At 35.6% G+C, this 19765-nt stretch overlaps 1 protein-coding gene across 7 annotated transcripts in view; it reads left to right on the forward strand.

The window, feature by feature from the left end:
* Nucleotides 1–19765, forward strand: part of DGKH (diacylglycerol kinase eta) — a 191033-nt gene that overhangs the window by 99441 nt on the left and 71827 nt on the right. For 6 of the 7 annotated variants that reach the window (XR_009697561.1, XR_009697562.1, XM_061171182.1 and 3 more), the window contains exons 5-13: nt 2597–2701; nt 2968–3100; nt 7464–7570; nt 8260–8385; nt 11890–11992; nt 13135–13294; nt 15086–15194; nt 15312–15451; nt 18793–18877. Coding sequence is in view for 5 of the 7 variants with exons in the window: in XM_061171182.1 (XP_061027165.1) it covers nt 2597–2701; nt 2968–3100; nt 7464–7570; nt 8260–8385; nt 11890–11992; nt 13135–13294; nt 15086–15194; nt 15312–15451; nt 18793–18877 (1068 nt within the window). In the remaining 2 variants the exon portion in view is untranslated. Of the gene's footprint in view, nt 1–2596; nt 2702–2967; nt 3101–7463; nt 7571–8259; nt 8386–11889; nt 11993–13134; nt 13295–15085; nt 15195–15311; nt 15452–18792; nt 18878–19765 lie in introns of those variants that run through there. The other variant, XM_061171183.1, reaches the window with a different exon arrangement.

The following is a 19765-nucleotide window of genomic DNA, read 5'->3' on the forward strand; positions in this document are numbered from 1 at the left end:
CAGAGTCTGCTCCTCCTCAAATATTTTCCTGATAAAGATTTGGATGAGGAACTACTGTAGTGTAATGAGGTTCGGTGAGGATACAGCTAGAGCCTGTCAGTTAGCAGATGGGACTGTTGGCATATTCTTTTCTACATAGGTCAGTGATGAGGAAGAATTTAAGTAAAAGGTGGGGAGGGGACTCAGAACATTGGAGGCCTGAGGAGTGATTAGCCCAGAGAGGAAAGGGACAATCTGGGAGATGTTACAGGTTTGCTTGGTAAACCAGCCTTGTCTTCAGTTGGGCCGAGGCGGCTCCCTGAGGTATTTTTCGTCCTGCAGCCACAAAGCGAGACATCTCTGCATCCCACGATTTATGAAGGATTTTCTTTTCTCGTGTCAACATCTTATAATGTAACTTTATAATAGATTTCTTAATCACAAGGCTTGTAAATCACAATTATTTATAATTTCTGTTTGGCTCTTAAAATCTTAGCTTTTATTTTAAGAATATGTTATGATCTTTACTTATTACTGCCCATTTTAAAACACATTTTTTTTAAAAAAGGAGAAATTGCAAATGTAAACATTTTACTTCGTCAGCGTATGAGGTACATGCATGATTTATGTTGCCGAAATCCTTCAGAGTTGAGGCATTTATGTAGCTCCAAAAGCTACAAGAAAAATTAGAAGCTATTTCTCTATCCTTTCCCCTCTTTTTATTGAATTCACAATGGCTTTTAAAGAATAGAAAGGCATTAAAGATAGTTAAAACCATCAGACATCCTGCTTTATTTAGAATTCAACAAAAAAACAAAATTAAAGAATAAAATAGAAAGCCTGGTTTATTTACCTAAATAATACATGTCTCACTCACTCTAAGATCTTAATGAGAGAGAGGGACTCCTTAGCGTTACATCATATAGTATAGCAGAAAAATTAAATAAAACATGCTAGAGGTGATATTTATTCAGATAAATATCAGATTGATTCAGTCAGTCCATTGACACACAGAGATTTCTGGAGTGCTGTGCCAGTCATCAGAGCCAGGGGTGTATTATGATTTAATGGTCCCTCTCTGCTGCATTTGATGATCTGTCCTAGAAAAAACATTTTGAAGCAATAAAGCGTCCATTTGGCTCCTAAGTAATGAGGGAGGCATTGCTCTTTGCATTAACTATTTATTGAGGAAGAGGAGTGACCAATTGCTAATAAGCTTTATCCAAGGAGCGTAGTGGAAAACAGAAGAAAATGCAAAAGTGAGGTTCTGTTCAATTTCATATGCAATTAACAAATATCCAGTGCTGAATGGTTAATGCTCGACGTCCATGTGACTTCTGGCCGGCTGTATTTAAGCATGAGTGCCTGTCCAGTGTATTAAAGGCCCCTTAGTCTACGGAAGGATTGTGTAGCCTAAACTAATGAGAGATGAGAGGAAGCAGTGACTGGTGAGTAGCTATAACTGTGCTGAGCTCTATAGCTTTGAATAATGGACTTGTTTTCTAAGATGAACACTAGTGATTGAGGCTTGCTAGTTTACTCCTTTTGGGAAGGGTTCCTTTTTTTTTAGAGATAATTATTGCTTTTCCATAACTTCGGAAATCTGCTCTCTACTGCAATATGTAGATTATCACTTGATCAAACGGCTTTTAACCTGGGAAAATTTCTAATTTGCTCTACAAGTAAATATATAATTTATTATTTGGAAATAGGTTCTAGGTGGGAATGTAACATTTTGCTTTTCTTTCACAAGTAAATAAATGGTCTCTTCTTTGCAGTAAATGCTTAGGATTTAGCAACTTCAAGGTTACAACCAGAATATTGTATTCACACATAAATAGGGCCTGCTTTCAAGTCATTTCAATCTTACTTGGAAGCTTTTGGTGCTATAACAGCATGAAGTTTTATTCCTCTTGCTTTAAGATTCTTGATGTAATTAATTTGCCTTCTTTAGTAACATGAAAAAAAGATGAAAGTCACAATTATTTTCATCCCTTAAAGCCAACTAAAGGACTTATATGCTAATTCTTCTTCCCTGTTCTCACTAAAAAGTAGTACAGTGGAGTTCTACACAATGGGAAGAAAATCTGTCACATAAATCATATTAAAATAGGCCATGGAAAGGATCTGTAAACCCAACATTATTTAAAGCAGAATAGTGTTGATACTATTATAAACCAATTATGAAATCATTTAATATTGCATTCCTTTGATTTTTGATTTTTCAAAATTTCCATATTGAAAAATATGTGTTAATTCTAGCTTACTATGAATTATTTTGATTTATATTTAGAATCCATTTTCAAGATATATTACGTGAAATAAGAATATTCTGCTTATATGCGTTCATAGCCTTGGGTAAAGGGCTAGAAAGCCTGATAAGTAAATAGCAATGAGGGCAAAGACAAGAAAAGTCTCCTTAGAATTTTTCTTTCCTAGACCACATTGTATCACACTGAGAACTAAATTCATTTACCTTACAGAGAGAATCTTACTTTCTTCATCAAGGAAGTAAGGACTCAAGAGATTAGAAATGGTACCACCTTGTAAGACGTTAAGTCTTGCAATAATCTCTCTTTGTGGGTTAATAACAATCAGGTTGCATTATCCCTTTCAGATAATCACTCCATTCAGAAGACTAATGCTTTGCGCTGAGAATAGGAAAGAGATGGAGGATTGGATCAGCTCGCTGAAGTCTGTACAGACCAGAGAACCTTACGAGGTAAAGCAGCCTCTCTCCTGTCATCTCGTGTTCTTAGAGAATAAATGTGAACCATAGCGCTAAAGCTATATTCTGCGAAAAAAAAAAAGTATATGTAGATTCATTCAGCAACTTGTTTAAACCTGATACTGATTTTTTTTTTAAGTTAAAGCAAAGTGTTTTAGTTTTGAAAATTGTGGATTTGAAATTGTAATCATAACTATATACATTCCAAATGTAGTCCTGTTCTCTTGTTTGGCAAATCTGTGCTAACGTCTCATTTCTAGGTGGCCCAGTTTAATGTGGAACATTTCTCAGGGATGCATAACTGGTACGCCTGCTCCCATGCCCGACCCACTTTCTGTAACGTCTGCCGAGAGAGTCTTTCTGGAGTCACCTCCCATGGCCTGTCCTGCGAAGGTACAGTAACATCCAGGGTGTGTTCTCCCTCGACACTGACCTTACTGTAAACACGCTGCCACGGGTACATCTGTGAACAGAGAAACATCATCATAGGAAGACATTTCCCTCGGGTGGAAGCAGTAGCTGGGAGCATGTCAGTGGGACCAGAGTGTTTTAATTTTACTGTGGCTTAAAGTGAAGCTCTGCACACATAGGACCAACTTGGAAAATATTTTGGCTCAGGAAAAAATAACATAAAATTATTTGAAGGGAAGTATAAATCAAAATGTAACGTTTCTCTCCTGAGGAACTAGAAACTACCGTTAAAGAAAATTCTTTAGACTTTGTGTATCATTCTAATTTTCTAGTATTCTTTTTCTGTTCTGTTTAATTACAGAGAACAAAACTTTCTGGGAGGACAGTATATACTTTTTGGCAGGATTTAGATTGTTACTTATGTTACATTATTTTAAAAGTTTTATTTCATTTATGTTTAATTTAAACGGATGTCATCCTTTTAAATTTCTTTAAAGTTTTCTAAAAATAAGGTCTATGCTGTTGTTCTCATCGCAGGATTTGTGGGTTATTTTTAAATTTAAGAGCAGTGACCACTTGAAAGAAATACATTAATAGTCAACAAGAGAAAACTCATACCTTCTTTAGATTTATTTAATTTAATACCTCAGTGATTCCATCACTATGTACTACTTTTGAACTACATATAATAACATTATTTAGCTTTTCTCTCTAATACAAAAAATTCTTAGGTAATCTTGTAATAAAACTATATCATAATTAAATAATAAAATAGAAATGGAGTCATAGTTTTAATTCATTTTAAATTACAAAATCCAAGATATGTCAGTATTTCAGCTATTTAATATGACAATGACACAGCCTAGTGGATAAGAATAGAGCTCTGTAGTTAAACTCTGTGGGTTCCAATTTCAGTTTTACCACCACAAACTGTGACCAGGAGTAGTTTAACCCTTTTAGACTTTTGCTTCCTCATCTGTACAATGGGGATAATAATCATTTATACCTCACAGAGTACTATGAAAATGAAATGAGAGAGTACATACAATGACGCTAGTTTTCTAGTCAAATATATGGTAGACATTTGTAACTGCGTTGTATAAGAAGTTCACCAAGTAAACAATTACAGATTGCATCATGGCCTGATGCATTAAAATTCATGAAAATGAGAATTTGGAGGAGGCATTAAACATTTTTTTAGATTTAAAGAATGATTGCAAACAAAGATATAATTGGTCTTTATGACTTTAGTGATCTAAAAGTGTTCCTGTAACTCTACTAGGGCTGTAATATTATATGGGGTTATTTTGAAGGTCTTTGTACTGTTACCTTATAGTCTATTATCCTCAAAATGCTAAAAAAAAAATCAGATCTAAAATAGCCTTAGATCTGATCTGTGGTATCCTTCTGATTTGAGAGTTATGTATTATTAAATATAGTTAACTGTTTAGGAATTGAAGTTAATAGTGGGATGACTGAATATTTTTCTAAGCATTTTAAAAGAAAAATGAAAATTATATTAGCTGGTGAGAATAAAAAACTTCAAAGTCTTTAAATAAATGTGTTAACATTATTCTATTACTAATTAAGTTCCTGACTTTTTCTTAAGTCTTAATTATAGTATTTTTTAATTATTTTTTAGAGGAATATATGTTAGTATTCATTTTCTCTGCTGATAAAAATTTTAAATCTGCAGCGTCTTGCGCATGAGTATTTTTAAAACTGCAGCAGAAGGTTTTAAAAATCCCAAGGGTTTTATGAATATACAAAAAAGTTGCCTTTTTATTTTATGAGACTGTGGTTATTTAGGATATTTTTACTGTAAGTAAAGTTAAACTTTAGAAACCCCCTTGAAATCTGAATAAACTGCTTGCTTGATAAAACTAAGGGCTTAAAATACAAGACGCTTTAAAAGTTATAACAGAGATGCAAATACAGGAAAAATTCATTCAACAATGACAATGAATAACATTGTATTAGAATGGAATCTCGCTTCCAGTGTGTAACGCCATCACTAAATTTACTTAATCTTTCTGCCCTTGTTTTCACAGTAAAAACAGTCTATACTGATTTGTCTTGTAGGTTTGTGTTGAATAATAACTAAAATTATGATTTTAAAGCCTTGCATATACAAAATATATGAATGAAAAATAGAAGACAGAAAATACATTTCATAAATAATCTCATAAGTCAATTGAGAATGTTAATTATAATTTCAGAGCATAATTGTGCTTCACAGTTATTTATACAGCACTCTAAGAATAAAAAGTTAAGTGGTGATTTTTTTTTTAATCAACAGCATAAATATCTCCACATGGGTACTTATTTTTATCTTAAGTACCCATGAACACTTACAACGTGGTAAAGATTGAATATTGCAATAAAGAATCATAATTTGTTACATGTCACTGTATTTTTTATGTTTTATGGTTTTAAAATAATGACTTTACAGGTCAGGAAAAAGTGCCTTATTTCAGAATAACTTGTTTGGAGAAAATTAATTGTCAGCTAATTACTAGGCACAAATTAAGGTGCCTAGTAATCATGTCCATTCCTTAGTGTCCATAGTTACAGACCAGTTTGTTTTATTTTTATCATTATATGTTGTATATGTTGTATTAAGCAACTTTGTAATTCTCAAGGCTCATTGCATGAAGAACTTTATTATTACAAAAGTGATTTTTATTTTTAATGAGCTGTTTGATTTTTAATGGCAAAATCTTCAAAAAGCCATGAAATTATACTCTGTTGCCCTCTTTTTACTTCCTTCTTTGCCTCTTAGAAAAGTTATTGACTGTTAATATCAAGTATTTATTTGTATTTAAAAAGCAGCCTGCTTTTTAAAACTAGAACTAAAACTAGAACCATACTTTTGAGAAATACAGTAACAGATGACAACATTTAAATAGTTTAAAATATTAAATAATTTAAAAGTCACTTGGAGCAAAAAGGAGCAAGTCATGCTAAATTTTTTTTCAAACTAAGCTAATTTCCTATGGTGCTGTTTCTTTATACTATTGTTTATCAGCAGTAAAATTCAGTTGAAAACTTGTTTTCTGTACGAAGTCTGTGCTTAGTCACAAAGTCATTTATAACAAAAATAGTATGATTTCTAGGAAAGAACTTGTCAATGTACACAAAAGAGCAGGTAAATGAAACATTGCCAGTGTCCATAGACTAATATTTTTAAAGGAAAAACCAGCTCAATTTAAGTGGCCATTTATATATCGGTTATTCATGATACTTGAAGCATTCTGAACATTCGGCTACAGGCATCTTAGTTGTTTTACTTGACCCCTTCGTTTTCATGTTACATCAAATTAGGACAATTTAAAGAGAATGGTGCGTAACCCGTCATTTCAAATTTGTTAACGATTTACTGGTAGAAATTCCAAAACCATGTGATAAGGAGCCGCCTGAAAAGTCAGAAACTCTTATAACATCAGCATCCATTAACGCTTGGATAATGTGTGTCCCTAGAGAGATGGATAAGCTTAGTAGGAGTGAAGTTCTGATTTTCATAAGCAAGGGTTAATTTTTCAAATAATCTGTGGTTTATTTGTTTTTTCATGTATGTGCTGCTTCTGTCTTGGTTGTTTCCTCTTATTTCTCCTTTGCAGGCACCTTTTTGATAATATGGCCTGGGAGAATTAGCGATGCCTGTAGTAGGAACATCACTTCATCATTCCTTTCTACATCATTCCTTCTACATTGTCATGTAGTCATCCCAACAGGATACTTTCAAAAGACAGTGCCATCTTTGTGACCCTCATCCACCTATTTCCCATGATGCCTGGATATTTTCTTGACGTACTTGCACTTTAAAATTCCCCTGAATTATCTTGGTCTTTATCTCTCTGGTAGTTTCAAACTTTCGATTTAAGTATATTATACGTACAGAAAAAAACAAATATCAGAAGTGTACACAGCTTGTTGAATTTTCACAAATTAAATGCATTCATGTAGTCAGCACCCAGACTTAGAAATTGGCTGTTACCAGCCCTCCTGTATTACTGAATTTTATTTTCTTCTGTTGTGTGTGTGTGTTGTCTCCCTTCTCCTCAAGAATTTATTTTTTTTGTACTTATTTCCTTTCTTTTCTTCTTTTAGAGTAAGTGGAATCTCTTTAAGTAGCAATCTATAGCTTGATCAAAGTGCTTCATAAACACATAGCCATATTTGCTTTTTAGAATATCATTGAAGAGTAATAGAAGCTTTTAAAAACATTGTTTTTCTTCTGCCCCCCGGCCACTTTAAAATTTCATGCTGTGATTTCCTTTCATCGTTGGTCCAAAAGTGCATATTCATTTAGCAATGGTTCACTTTTTTTTTTTTTTTTTTTTAGTGTGTAAGTTCAAGGCTCATAAAAGGTGTGCAGTGAGAGCAACAAATAACTGCAAGTGGACGACCCTGGCGTCCATCGGGAAGGACATCATAGAGAACGAGGATGGGGTAAGCTCGTACTGTCTCCCATCTCTCCCCGGCACGTCTGCTCTTTTATTCTCCTCTCCTGTGGAAATTAAGTGGGAGCGTCTATTAGTTCAATTACGACAGAGAGTTCAGGGGGAGTGTTTATTATTATGATTAGATGGAAGGTTTTGGTTGATTGTGACTTTTTATTTTCAATCCAGTTCTTTGTAGCTTCCTTCAGCTCTTAAATTTCAAGGGGAATGTTGTGTAAGGGCTTAGGAGTGGTTGCTGTGCTGGGCTGGTGCTGTAGACCCTTATCTGGCCAACTAAGTTATTCTTTAAGGCTCAGCTCAGCTGTTTACTCAGATGTTCACTCCTGAGACTTTGGGGCCTCCTCTCAATGGTGCCCCCCACCTTCTAAACCTTGACTGCCTTGCATGTGAATCTCTGATAACACTTCGTGGTCACTATATGGTAATCTCTCTATGTGCCTTTCTCCTCAGCGAGACTGCAAATCCTGCAGGGCAGGGGTTTAGCCTTACTTATCTTTGTATCACTACAGTGCTCAGGGCATAATAGATGCTCAATAAATGTGGGGGAAATGAATGTATGCCACGAATGATACATGGTGCTGATTCCATAGAGTAAGAAATCATTGTATCTCTTCCCTTGGCTAAGAGTGATGTCCTCCACGGTCTTTAATTTGACTGCCCTTTCTTCCTGCTGCACAGCTGGCTATGCCCCACCAGTGGCTCGAGGGTAACTTGCCCGTGAGTGCCAAGTGTGCTGTCTGTGAAAAAACGTGTGGCAGCGTTCTCCGTCTTCAAGACTGGAGATGCCTTTGGTGTAAAACGATGGTGAGAGTTTTATAATTATTTTCCATTTAAAATGTTTCTTTCTGTACCTTTTTCATCTGTGTGATTTAGAGACAAAGCTAAGAATTTATGGCAGAGCAGAGCCTGGTAGCACACGCACCGGCTGTAAGGTTCATCTTTTTTCAAGATGCGTTCCTTCCACTCCGGTTACTTTTGCAAATGCCCTTTTTGTGACACCTACTCTTGTCCCTTTGTGTGAGGACCTCTTTCCCACAGTTTTATTGTTTTTCATCAAGCTTTAGCCACACTTAGTAGTTTGCTATTTTCAGCCTGTTTTACTACCTGCTGCCCACAGAAAGCCACCAAATTTTGATTAACAGGCAAAGTGTAAGTTTGCTACAACCCCGTGTGTGTTCTCCGAGAGAAAGAAGCCGAGTTCAGTAGGCCACGCACTGATATAATTTAAATTATATACATTTATGTTATATAAATAAGTAAATATTTTAAAACTTCTTGGCATGTGCAAGAAAGTGGTGCGAAGCAGACACAGCATAATGTGGCACCAACAGCAAGCCATGGTCCCATCTCTGCCAGACCGTGTGAGGACTGGGCCTCCACCCTGCAGGAGGGCAGTCGGAGCAGGAACTCAGAGGGTGACCTCACGCCTCTCAGAGGGTGATGTGGGGCTAAAAGACAGCAGGACGAGGAGGCAGTGAGTGCTCACCTGAGCGCCGGGTGAGGCTGTCTGATTACGATGCTGATTGCCTTGCTTTGGGGCAGAGTTGTTTGGTCGTGTTTTGAGTCTTGGAAGTCAGCCCCTCTCCCCCCAACAAAAAGACGGAAAACCATTGCTTTTACTAAGCACGGTGAAGATGAGCAAATGCAAGAGATGGGCATGTGATATGTTGATTTCATAATCAATGAGATTGAGTCCATAGGCCACAGAGAAAAATAAGTCCTACAATTTTTTAGTCAGGCCTGATAGGCAATCTTGTGTTTCTTTTTTGTTTTTGTCTTTAATTTTTTTTGGTCGCGCTGCCCGGCACGCGGGATCTTAGCTCTCCACTAGGGATGGAACCCACACCCCCTGCAGCGGAAGCAAGGAGTCTTAACCACTGGACTGCCAGGGAAGTCCCCTCTTTTTCATTTTTGAATCGAACATGATTCTCTTCATCCCCAGGCTTTTGTTGTTCTTCATCGATTGCCTCTTTTATTGACATAGATGTTACTTTTTATTTCTTTTATCCCATTTAATATAATATGCAGACTATATTAGATATCTCTCTTTGGAGTTTTGGTGTAACCCTAACCCTGAAAACCCCCTTCTGCCGTTCCTTATTTTAAAGGAGTGCTCACATAAACAAGATTTTAAATCAAGATTCCATCCCACCTAAGATTTCTTTTTTGGGGGGACAACCACTGATGTATGCATCTACCACTATTTTTATTAGTCTGCATTTACTGAAGTCTATTTCTCTACTTCTGGAACTTCAGCTATTCTTTTATAACTTTTTGAAAAGAAAGCAGGTCATCTGTGTGATGAATTATTTTAGAAAGGTTTTATGTAAGTTGTCTTTACCTGTAATATATAGGTCTCTACTTGTGTTTAGTCAGTAGTTGTCTTTTTCTATTGTAGTTGATTTACAATGTTGTGTAAGTTTCAGGTGTACAGCCCAGTGACTCAGTTATACCTACATACATATGTTTATGTATTCTTTTTCAGATTCTTTTCCTTTATAGGTTATTACAAAATATTGAGTATAGTTCCCTGTGCTATATAGTAGGTCCTTGTTGGTTATCTATTTGCTATATCATAGTGTGTATATGTTAATTCCACACTCCTAATTTATCCCACAGACATAGCAAACAAACTTATGGTAACCAAAAGGGAAAGCGGGGGAGGGATAAATTAGTCAGCAGTTTTTAAACTTTATTAAGTTTAACAGTAGGAGTTAAAAAAAAAAAGCAATAGGAGTTAAATTAGGTTTTTTATTTGCTTGTTCTACTCTCTGCCACATTTTAAAAATTTCGCAAATGGGACAGAAGTATTATTACAGACTGTAGAAGGGATGATTCTGGAATGTCTTTCCTCTTTTTTTCTGGCAAACTTAAATATCACCTTAGCATGAAATCATTCTATGTGTCAGTTAGACATGCAGGTTTCTGGGCCACCATCACTTTTGTTACATGCCTCTTAATCTTGTACTTCCTATACACTATCATTTATCCATTATGATATTATGATGCCTTTAAAATATGAGTTTCTAACAGCAAAACATCTAGTGTCTAAACATAGTCACCTGGTTCAAAACAAAACAAAACCATAGTTCCACAATCCTAATAAGTCATAGTTCCACACTCCTAATAACTCTTAATTTTTCCAGCTGTTGACCAACCTCGGCATAGTTTTACCTTTTCTGTAAAAATAGTGAAGATACAATTTTATCTCTGCTTTTCTCATTTAACATTGTTATAATCATAGAGCAAAATGCTCTCTGATTCTCCTACGTTTTAAATTCCTTTTAAAACTATCTGTGCCTGCTCATTTTTCTAAAATCCATTTGGATTGTTAATGATTATAAGTCATAACAGGAAATGGTCCAAAAGTAGGTCATCAGCAGAACAAGAATTGCTATTAAATTTCAATTATTTTCTCAAAAGTTTTGATAAATACATGTTTAATTGATATGCCAGTTTTCTAAAAGGACTAATGAAATAAAGCCTTTTTAAATAAGTGCTTTATGAAGTGCCTGCTCTTACTAATAAAACATTTAAAGGCTCTCTAGTTGAGTACATAAATTATTCTAAATTGCCTGGGTCCTACTTGATATGTTTGCCCTGCTTGAGTGACCTTGAAACTTTTTTTTCTGCAGAGTTAACACACTTGCTGAGTGCCTGTGATGTGTATCATTTTCCAAGATGAGGGGGCAATAATAGGACCTTTTCCTTTTCCTTACAGAGCCAGAAGTCTAGCTGAGAACATAGGCACAGATGTACTTATAACTATAATATGACAATATTATAAAAGAGGTGTGACTAGAAAGTTAATAGATCACTGCAGAAAGAGCAGACACATTACAGATTGTATTTATCTTCATTAAATTCTGTAAGAATTTTATAAGGTAGATGTCATCATCATTTCCTACGGACAATGATATTGACACTCACTGGTTCGCTTCCCTTCTTCCTTCCCTCCTCCCTCCCTCCTTTCCTCCCTTGCTCCCTCCCTTCCTTCCTCCCTTCCTCTGCACTTCTTCCTCTTCTCTTCCGCTCTCTTTCCCTTCACCAGGCATTTATTGACTGCATACTACTTGCCTGAGACAATCATGAAAACAGGCTGTACAGACCAAATCAAATTCCCATCTCTAATATGATTAGGCCATTTCTTAGAAGTATAAATATTGTGCCATTAAAGTAATTTATGAATTACTGAACATCTTGGGATGCACTTGATCTTCATTTACCAGTTCCTTAGATATAATTTATACCATAATAAAACATTGATGTGTTTTTATGATTCCTGAAGGTTTATTTCATTGTTATTAGGTACACACTGCCTGCAAAGATTTATATCATCCTATATGTCCACTTGGCCAATGTAGAGTATCTGTCATACCTCCAATTGCACTGAACAGCACTGATTCTGATGGTATGTAGCAGTAGTGTAAGTATGTATATTCCTGGTATATCAAATGTTGATATGTACATCTATTTTCCTAGAATAAATAGAACTGTAATTGGTTATTCTGGTTAGTTTTTATATAATAATTCCATTTCAATTGCAGAACAGTACATTTAATTTATAAAAGAACGTTTTAAAATTAAGGTGTAAAAACGTAACTATTAACACTGGTGAAATTACAGTGTATAAGACTTAGAGATTTTACATTTCAGCAAATAAAATAAGATCGTTATTCTGTAACAAAATGCAATCTGAAAAGATTAATTTTTTATAAGCAATTTTTCCCCCTCCGTAATTGAAGCTGCCCATTAGCATAGCTCTTATTGAAATGTGTTTTCTTACCATTTCATTGTAGGAATTTATACTCCTATAAATTCATTCACTTTTTCTGGAATTTTACAACTTAATTGTACGTACTGAAGAACCTGTTTACAGCACTGGTTTTGGAATAGCATACTAATAACTTCCTTGTAAGCAAACCATATTACAAAAAGCTTTTACCATAAACTCTTATCAATGTTTTGCATCGATAAAGTGCCTTATGCTTTTCAAACTTTTTATATAAATGATGCCAGTAGATATCATAGATATTATAAGCTGCTTATATTATAAGCAGAAGATATGATTTGTTAACCTGTGTTATTAACAGCCCCCTCACCAAGCCCTGATATATCAAAGTTCTGTTATTTATTATAAAATTTAAAAATATTTTCTAAGGCCTTATCAAGGAGGAGTTAAATATAATGCTGAAAATGAACATGAATCCTTTAACAATTGTGAATTTATAGACTATGATTGGTTTCTCTTAATAAATAAGTGTTGTTACGGCAGGTGGTAGATCTCAATTTATCTATGATTAATACTTTTACCATCTTTGGTATGATTTTTCATTATAGTGCACATTTTAAAAGATAAGTTCTATGGTCTTAGTATGTAAATAATAAACCTATCTCCTTTTGGGGGTGCTAAATGATAACATTGTTAAAGTAATAAACAAGGTTCTTTATTTATGAATTTATCATTTTTCCTCTGAAGTTTTTTTAAGAGTTTAAAAAGAGAAAGCTGTACGTATTGATCTTGTGCTGTGTTTTGTTTCTTTTTTTTAACAGGTTTCTGTAGAGCAACATTTTCATTCTGTGTTAGTCCTCTATTGGTTTTTGTCAATTCTAAGAGTGGAGATAATCAGGGAGTAAAGTTTCTTCGCCGATTTAAACAGTTACTAAATCCAGCTCAGGTGTTTGATTTGATGAATGGCGGTCCTCATTTAGGGTAATTGATTATTGATAAATCTCATTTGAATGATATGTAGCACTGAGCACGAAATACACTTGGTTTTTCAGCTGATGAAAATTGCAGATTCATCTAGACATCTCTGTGTTGATCTTCTGACATCTCCCTTTTTTTAAAGTTCTGATTATAAATTTTAACATAAACTTTTTGATATTTATATATCTTCCTTGGGTGCTGAAAGTTCTAAAATTTGTTTAGAAAATGTTTTAGAATATATCCTACATCAAACAATTGTTTGCTTAGCTCTACAAAGTAGATCAACTTGTGTAAATATAGAAATATAAAAAATAACTTGAGAAAATGATTTGCATGAGAGGGTAGTATTGAGTTGTATATAATACAAATAATTATTTAACCAAAGCACAGATACTGTTGTGGGCCTCAAGGACAGGTCCTCACGGATTTCAGACTCAGTTCCCACACATGACAAAAAAGTACTTTTGTTAATTGTTCATTTCAAACTTTCTGGAATATCATATAACCTAAAATCTGGGGGGAAAAGCTTAAATATATTTTCAAGAGGGAAAATATGCCTTGAGGCACTTTGAATACATTTTTAGTGTATATATATGATTTTTGTTGAAGAGGTGATATTGTATCATCTGACCCAAGAGCCTGCGATCTCCTTATAATTTACTTACGCCAACTTGGCTTTTCTCTTGGGTTCCACTGTCACCTTAAATCATAAACACAGAAGTAGAAATGAAGATTTTAGATACCAGTTCCTGAGAAGGCCTTTGTGTATTGTGATTTAGCACTCTCCTATCTTCTCTGTTTCTCTCCTCAGTCTCTCTTTGTGCCTCTTTTCACTGTGTCCTTTCAGGGTCTTCCTTCTTGTTTCCATTGCCTTTTTCTTGCTGTCTCAAGCCCTTCTGGTCCCATGAGTGTTGGTCTTCTTCATTTGAACCCAGCTCTTTCCTTATGTGCTTGTACCTCCCTTCCTTTCTCCTGCATGTGTCCTGGCACTTCCTCATCTAGCCTCTCTCCTCACCTTTGTCTCTCCCATTGCTGATTAGCTTTGTCTCCCTTTCTAGCATATCTGTTTTATAATCCTTGATGGTTCCAATATCTTATATTTTTGACATTTATTTTTTCTACCCATCGTCTAAAATTCTAAGGAACTCCCTTTTTGAAACTTCTTGAGATTGTCTCCATATTTTTTCGATTTTCCACAATACTTGAGGTGTATGTACAAAGGTACATTCACAGGGTGAAATGTGTCAAAATTTGAGATGAAGGAAGACAGAAGTAAAAAGATTGACCTGAGAATAGGAAAAGAGGAAGCAAAACAGCTACTGGGAGTATGGCAGGGGTACATTGGGCAAGGTTTGGTGGGTCTCTTTAGGAACTGCCCCTGTGCCACTCAGGAGCATCAGTGCCCTAGATTCTCCTCCCTGGTTTGTAATATGCTACTCATGGAAATAACATATCCTTGTGAAGTAAAGAGAAAAGTCAGTACTCTTACCATCTCCTATCACTTACCTTTCATTCTCTTTCCTGGGTTCTGCTTCTTTTTTGTTTTCTCATTTCTCACTCCCCTTTTTTCCTAATTTTATCTCCATTTCTACTTATAATCTCCTTTCCGCTTTATGATTAACTCATTTTCTTGAGTTACACATTGCACTCAAATTGATTTTTATAGTATAATTCATATGTAAGAGTTCTTATATTTAATCTGAACATGAATACCAATAACTAACAGAATGACAAAGAATTGGGGAACGTGATTTTTATTTATTTATACTAAAATAAAATACTTTTTTCTTTCAGTTTAAGATTATTCCAGAAGTTTGACAATTTCCGGATCCTTGTTTGTGGAGGAGATGGAAGTGTAGGTTGGGTTTTGTCAGAAATTGATAAGCTCAACTTGAATAAACAGGCAAGTGGTCATTCTTTTCACTGCTAGTTATCCTAACCTGCTGACCAGTGATGTACAGAAATGTCAGCGTCCCTATGTGTCAACTTGTCTGAGGTCTCCTGTGGGGCTGTCTTTCAGTGTCAGCTGGGAGTACTGCCTCTGGGTACAGGAAATGACCTTGCCCGGGTTCTTGGCTGGGGAGGCTCATACGATGACGACACCCAACTTCCTCAGATACTTGAGAAGCTGGAACGAGCCAGCACCAAAATGTTGGACAGGTAATAACAAATTCTCTTCTAAAACTAGATCGAAAGTGGCATACTGATATCTTTTTTTGATAATTAAAATTGTACTGACGGTAACCCCTGACGGGGGTCCACCCCTGAGGTCTAGAACAGAGCCTGGCACAGAATAGACACTCAATAAATATGTTTTTTGAGTGAATGAATGAATTGTAAAAAAAAAAAAAATGAGGAAACTAGTTTAATGAATCCATTATTTTAAAGATAATGTAGAAGGCTATGTTGACACTAATTACTTTTAACTGCTATTTGGCTCAGAAAGCTTAAATAGTTAATGGGGGGGGGCTTTTGATGAGTATAATAGGCATGGTCCCTTCATCTTCTGGTTTCATTAAAACTAAGAAAGACATATAAACCTTAGATTTTGTAGAATATCTCTTCTTAATTATACACATTGAGAAGGAATTGAACCAACAAAATACTAAAAAACATAATCTTTTCCCAGGGACAGGGAAGTGTTAGGAAGACAGCTTCACATGAAGGAACTATCACTGTTTTTATGGTATCCTCGACTGCATCTCTTAACTGCTTTCTCTCTAAATGCCCCACACGTAAAAAAGAAATCACAGCGTGTGTGCCCTGAGTATTACGCAGGAGGTGTTTAGAATTGGGGTATAGGGAGCATCCAGGGCTCAGTAAGCAGTAACCTCCATCATAAGTGGGACACAAATGTCAAAATCTCATTATAAATTTGAGCTAGCATGAATCAAAACAACTTTGATAGGATTAGCCATCTGTGGCACTCTTCCCGAAAATCACAAAATCTCATCAGGGAGCCACCAATCTAAAATGTAATTATTCTAAAATAAGCTATAACCTAATTAATTGTAACCTTGCCTGACATCAGGTAATGTTGTAATGGCTGATTCTTTTGCTGACAGAATATTTCAAAAGAAAGCTGGGCTGGCAAGCATTTGTCTGTGTTTATCCCAAACCAGTCATGAGAGGGATCCCCCAGTAGTTTGGGAGCGTAAAGCGGACTCAGTCTCCAGTCTTTAAAAGAGCCTGGAGGTGATTTCCCAGACGACTGCCCAGTCCAGTGCTTACCAAACCCCACAAGGTATTTTAAATGGCTTTTTGGTGTAAATTTAAATACCACTCTCCCCGCAACCTAGGAAATGCTGTGAGGCATTTCCTCTGCTCTGGGTGTGTGCTTTTCCCTTGTAAGTTATAAAAATTAACTTCTCTAGGTGGTTAGCAGAGAAACAACACCCCCTTGGTAAAATTCCTTGATACAAACCTGCAAAAAAAACAAAAAACAAAAAACCACAAGAAAAAACAAATCGAAGGGGATTTAAAAAGCTAGGACTGTTGTTTAGAAACATAAGAATATTTTGTTCCAGTGCTTTCCTTACTAATTTAAGAATACCATTTGTAAAGAACAGGTGAAAAAATTGATGTTTAATAATATTCTACATCATATATGCTTTTTCATATATATTAATTTATTTGACCCTCAAAACAACACTGGCTAAGAAAAGCATTGTTATGACTGTTTTACAAAGATGAAAATTGAGTCTTGCGGAGACAGTGGAGTAACAATGAATAGTATTTTTTGTCTGCCTGGCACTTCTAGTTACTTTACTTGATAGAGTATCATCTCGTTTAATCCTCGCTGTACATTTAGAAATGGCTAATATCATTATCATCTCCATCTTACAGGTAAAAAGGCTCAGGAGGTTTTTATATTAGCAGTGTCACATAGCTAATAAGTGGTTGAACTGGCTGTCTGCACTGAAATCCAGACTCTACTTCCCAGGGGCTTTCAACACTGCACTCTCTGTTTAATGCACATACTCACCAAATGGGTCCGTAACTTCTGCCTTCAACTCTGCTTAGCTGGTACCAATAAGCATCCCTTCCTGACTTGTGCTGCCACTTTCTCCTGTTTCATCAGCTCCAATCATTGCCTATAAAGGGAGGAGGTATAGCATGGAAGGTGCAAGGACATTTGGGTGGATTTCTTTCCCAATTCTTTAACCATCCTTTGACCAGAGAAGTATTGTCAGATACACGGAACTGGACTTTCATGTTTCCAACTGTGATTTTCCCTATTTGAAAGCTTACAAAGTTTAATTATTTTATTTGTTCCTTGTATTACATCTGTTTCTGCACTAGAACACAAGCTTTATTAAAGAAGTCTTATTCAATTTTGTATTTCCAGACCCTGGAATACTGTCACTTTGAGACATTCAGTACATACCTGTTGCATGGATGAATGAAGGAATGGATGACTTTTTGTGCTCAAATGTATATTTACAGTATATTCATGTCAAGAGTTGAATAGTAGCTATACACATCTATTTCATTTACACATCCTAACATATAACCTATGTCTTTTGGGGAATTCTCTCAGAATTTGAATTTTTATGCAAAGACTTATTAGTCTGAATGATACACTAGGCTCTCTTTACATACTGATGCTAATCTTGGGATTTTCCTCTAGGTTCTATCACTGGCATCCACAGTGATATGCTTTTCTTAAAATCCATGTGTTACAGTACTGCTCTTATTATGCTTTGTGTCTTTGAAAAATCTTTATTTCACATCCTGTTACTGACGACAATAATGTCCCTACCCAATTGTTCTTCCCAAATTTTGAAATTATTTTAGATAGAAGACTGGATTTATCTGGCGTTGATTGCTTTTCTCTAACACCAAATGATTCAATGTTTGGTTTGAAATTAATATTTACAGCTAATTGAAGTAAATTTGCCTCCATTAAGTATTATTTCTATTAATTTTTTCCTCTCAATCCCATGCGTACTTTCTTAATGTAAGAAGGACTATTTAGCTAATTTTCATAATTTTCATTTCATGTCTGTATAAGCTGACTTGGCAAGACAGATTGTTACATGCAGAATGATTTACTTTTCGTAGGTACTACGCGTTTGTTTAATCTAGGACATGTTGTAGAATTTGGGGCTGTGACCCATTAGCAACTTATATAATCTAGTTAGAAATTGCAGTGAGCATTATTTAAAAAGTGAAACAGAAAGGAATAGAAAAGTCAGAATGCTTTGCACCTAGTGAAGAGGAGAGGTCTTGTTACATATCTACATTTCTTACTGTGGGCCATAGCCTTCAAATGTTTGGAAGTCACCAATCAGAGAATTGGTAAGATATGGAAATCATAAATTATGAATTCAGCATTTTATGAGATAACCAAAAGTCCATCTCTTCCCATATTTGGTTATTTTAGACACAGGAAACCATAGTTCATTAATATATGTGCATATGTGTGTATGTGAGGTAAGAACAAAGTCAGTTTATTAAATTTTAAAGGAATTTTAGACCAAAGACTTTTCTCCCTTCAGGTGGAGTATAATGACCTATGAACTCAAATTGCCAGCAAAGGCTTCTCTACTTCCAGAACCTACAGAAGCATCTGAAGAATTTTATGTAAGACTTTAACTCTTTATCTATTTATCATTTGAAAACGGGGGTGAGTGTCTTGAACAATAAAAAACATATAAGGTATGGTAGTATGTTCGCTTAATTGTAATTTTTCTTGTTTGGGGTTTGGTCTCATTGACTGCTTCTGGTTCCCTCCTCCAGAGGAAAGAATCCTTACCATCTAGGTGAGTGTCCTTCCATGACAACCACCCTGGGTGTGTGAATTCAGCCACATCACTCGCCTTTGTGGGTCTCATCTTCATGGACCTCAGCTGTTGAGGAGACCACAATGTTGGGAGGATTAAAGGAGGTGATGAGTGTGTGGAAAGCACCAGGCTTGCAGGTTCCCTTGCTCCCACCCTGATTGTTCTCCCTGAATATTCCACCTGCCTATTTACTCTTAGCAACCGGGCTCCAGGGAAGCCAGCTGATGCCAGGCTCCTGTTAGCTTTCACTCATCTTCTGCTTCACCCATGAGCACCTGTTTGAATATTAGATGTTCGCCCAGCTCCAGACACACATCAGTACTCGTCACCAGAATATTGTATTAGAATTTCTCTCTTCCTTCTTTCCCTGCTGTGTTGAGGATGCATCAGGACAGGCATCTAGATTAAGTCTGTGGATCAAGATAAAACAAAGGAAGACACTGCACTTCATTCCATCCCTGCTACAGACCATTAATAACTACAGTTTTTAGACGTTCTTAAAGATTCAGCATTTTGATTAAACCTCAAAGCACTGGAGATTTAAAACAACCTAATTTTTAAAGAATTATTCTCTGACTCACTAAGACCATTTGATCTATGATAGCTTATTTTTCCCTCTAGGAAAATTCATGTGTTTATTTTACAGTTGAAATCTTTGTTTTGTCATTAAGAAAATTATGATCTTGTC

The sequence above is a fragment of the Eubalaena glacialis genome, chromosome 16 (assembly GCF_028564815.1).
Source record: "Eubalaena glacialis isolate mEubGla1 chromosome 16, mEubGla1.1.hap2.+ XY, whole genome shotgun sequence".
In the NCBI taxonomy this organism is placed as follows: Eukaryota; Metazoa; Chordata; class Mammalia; order Artiodactyla; family Balaenidae; genus Eubalaena; species Eubalaena glacialis.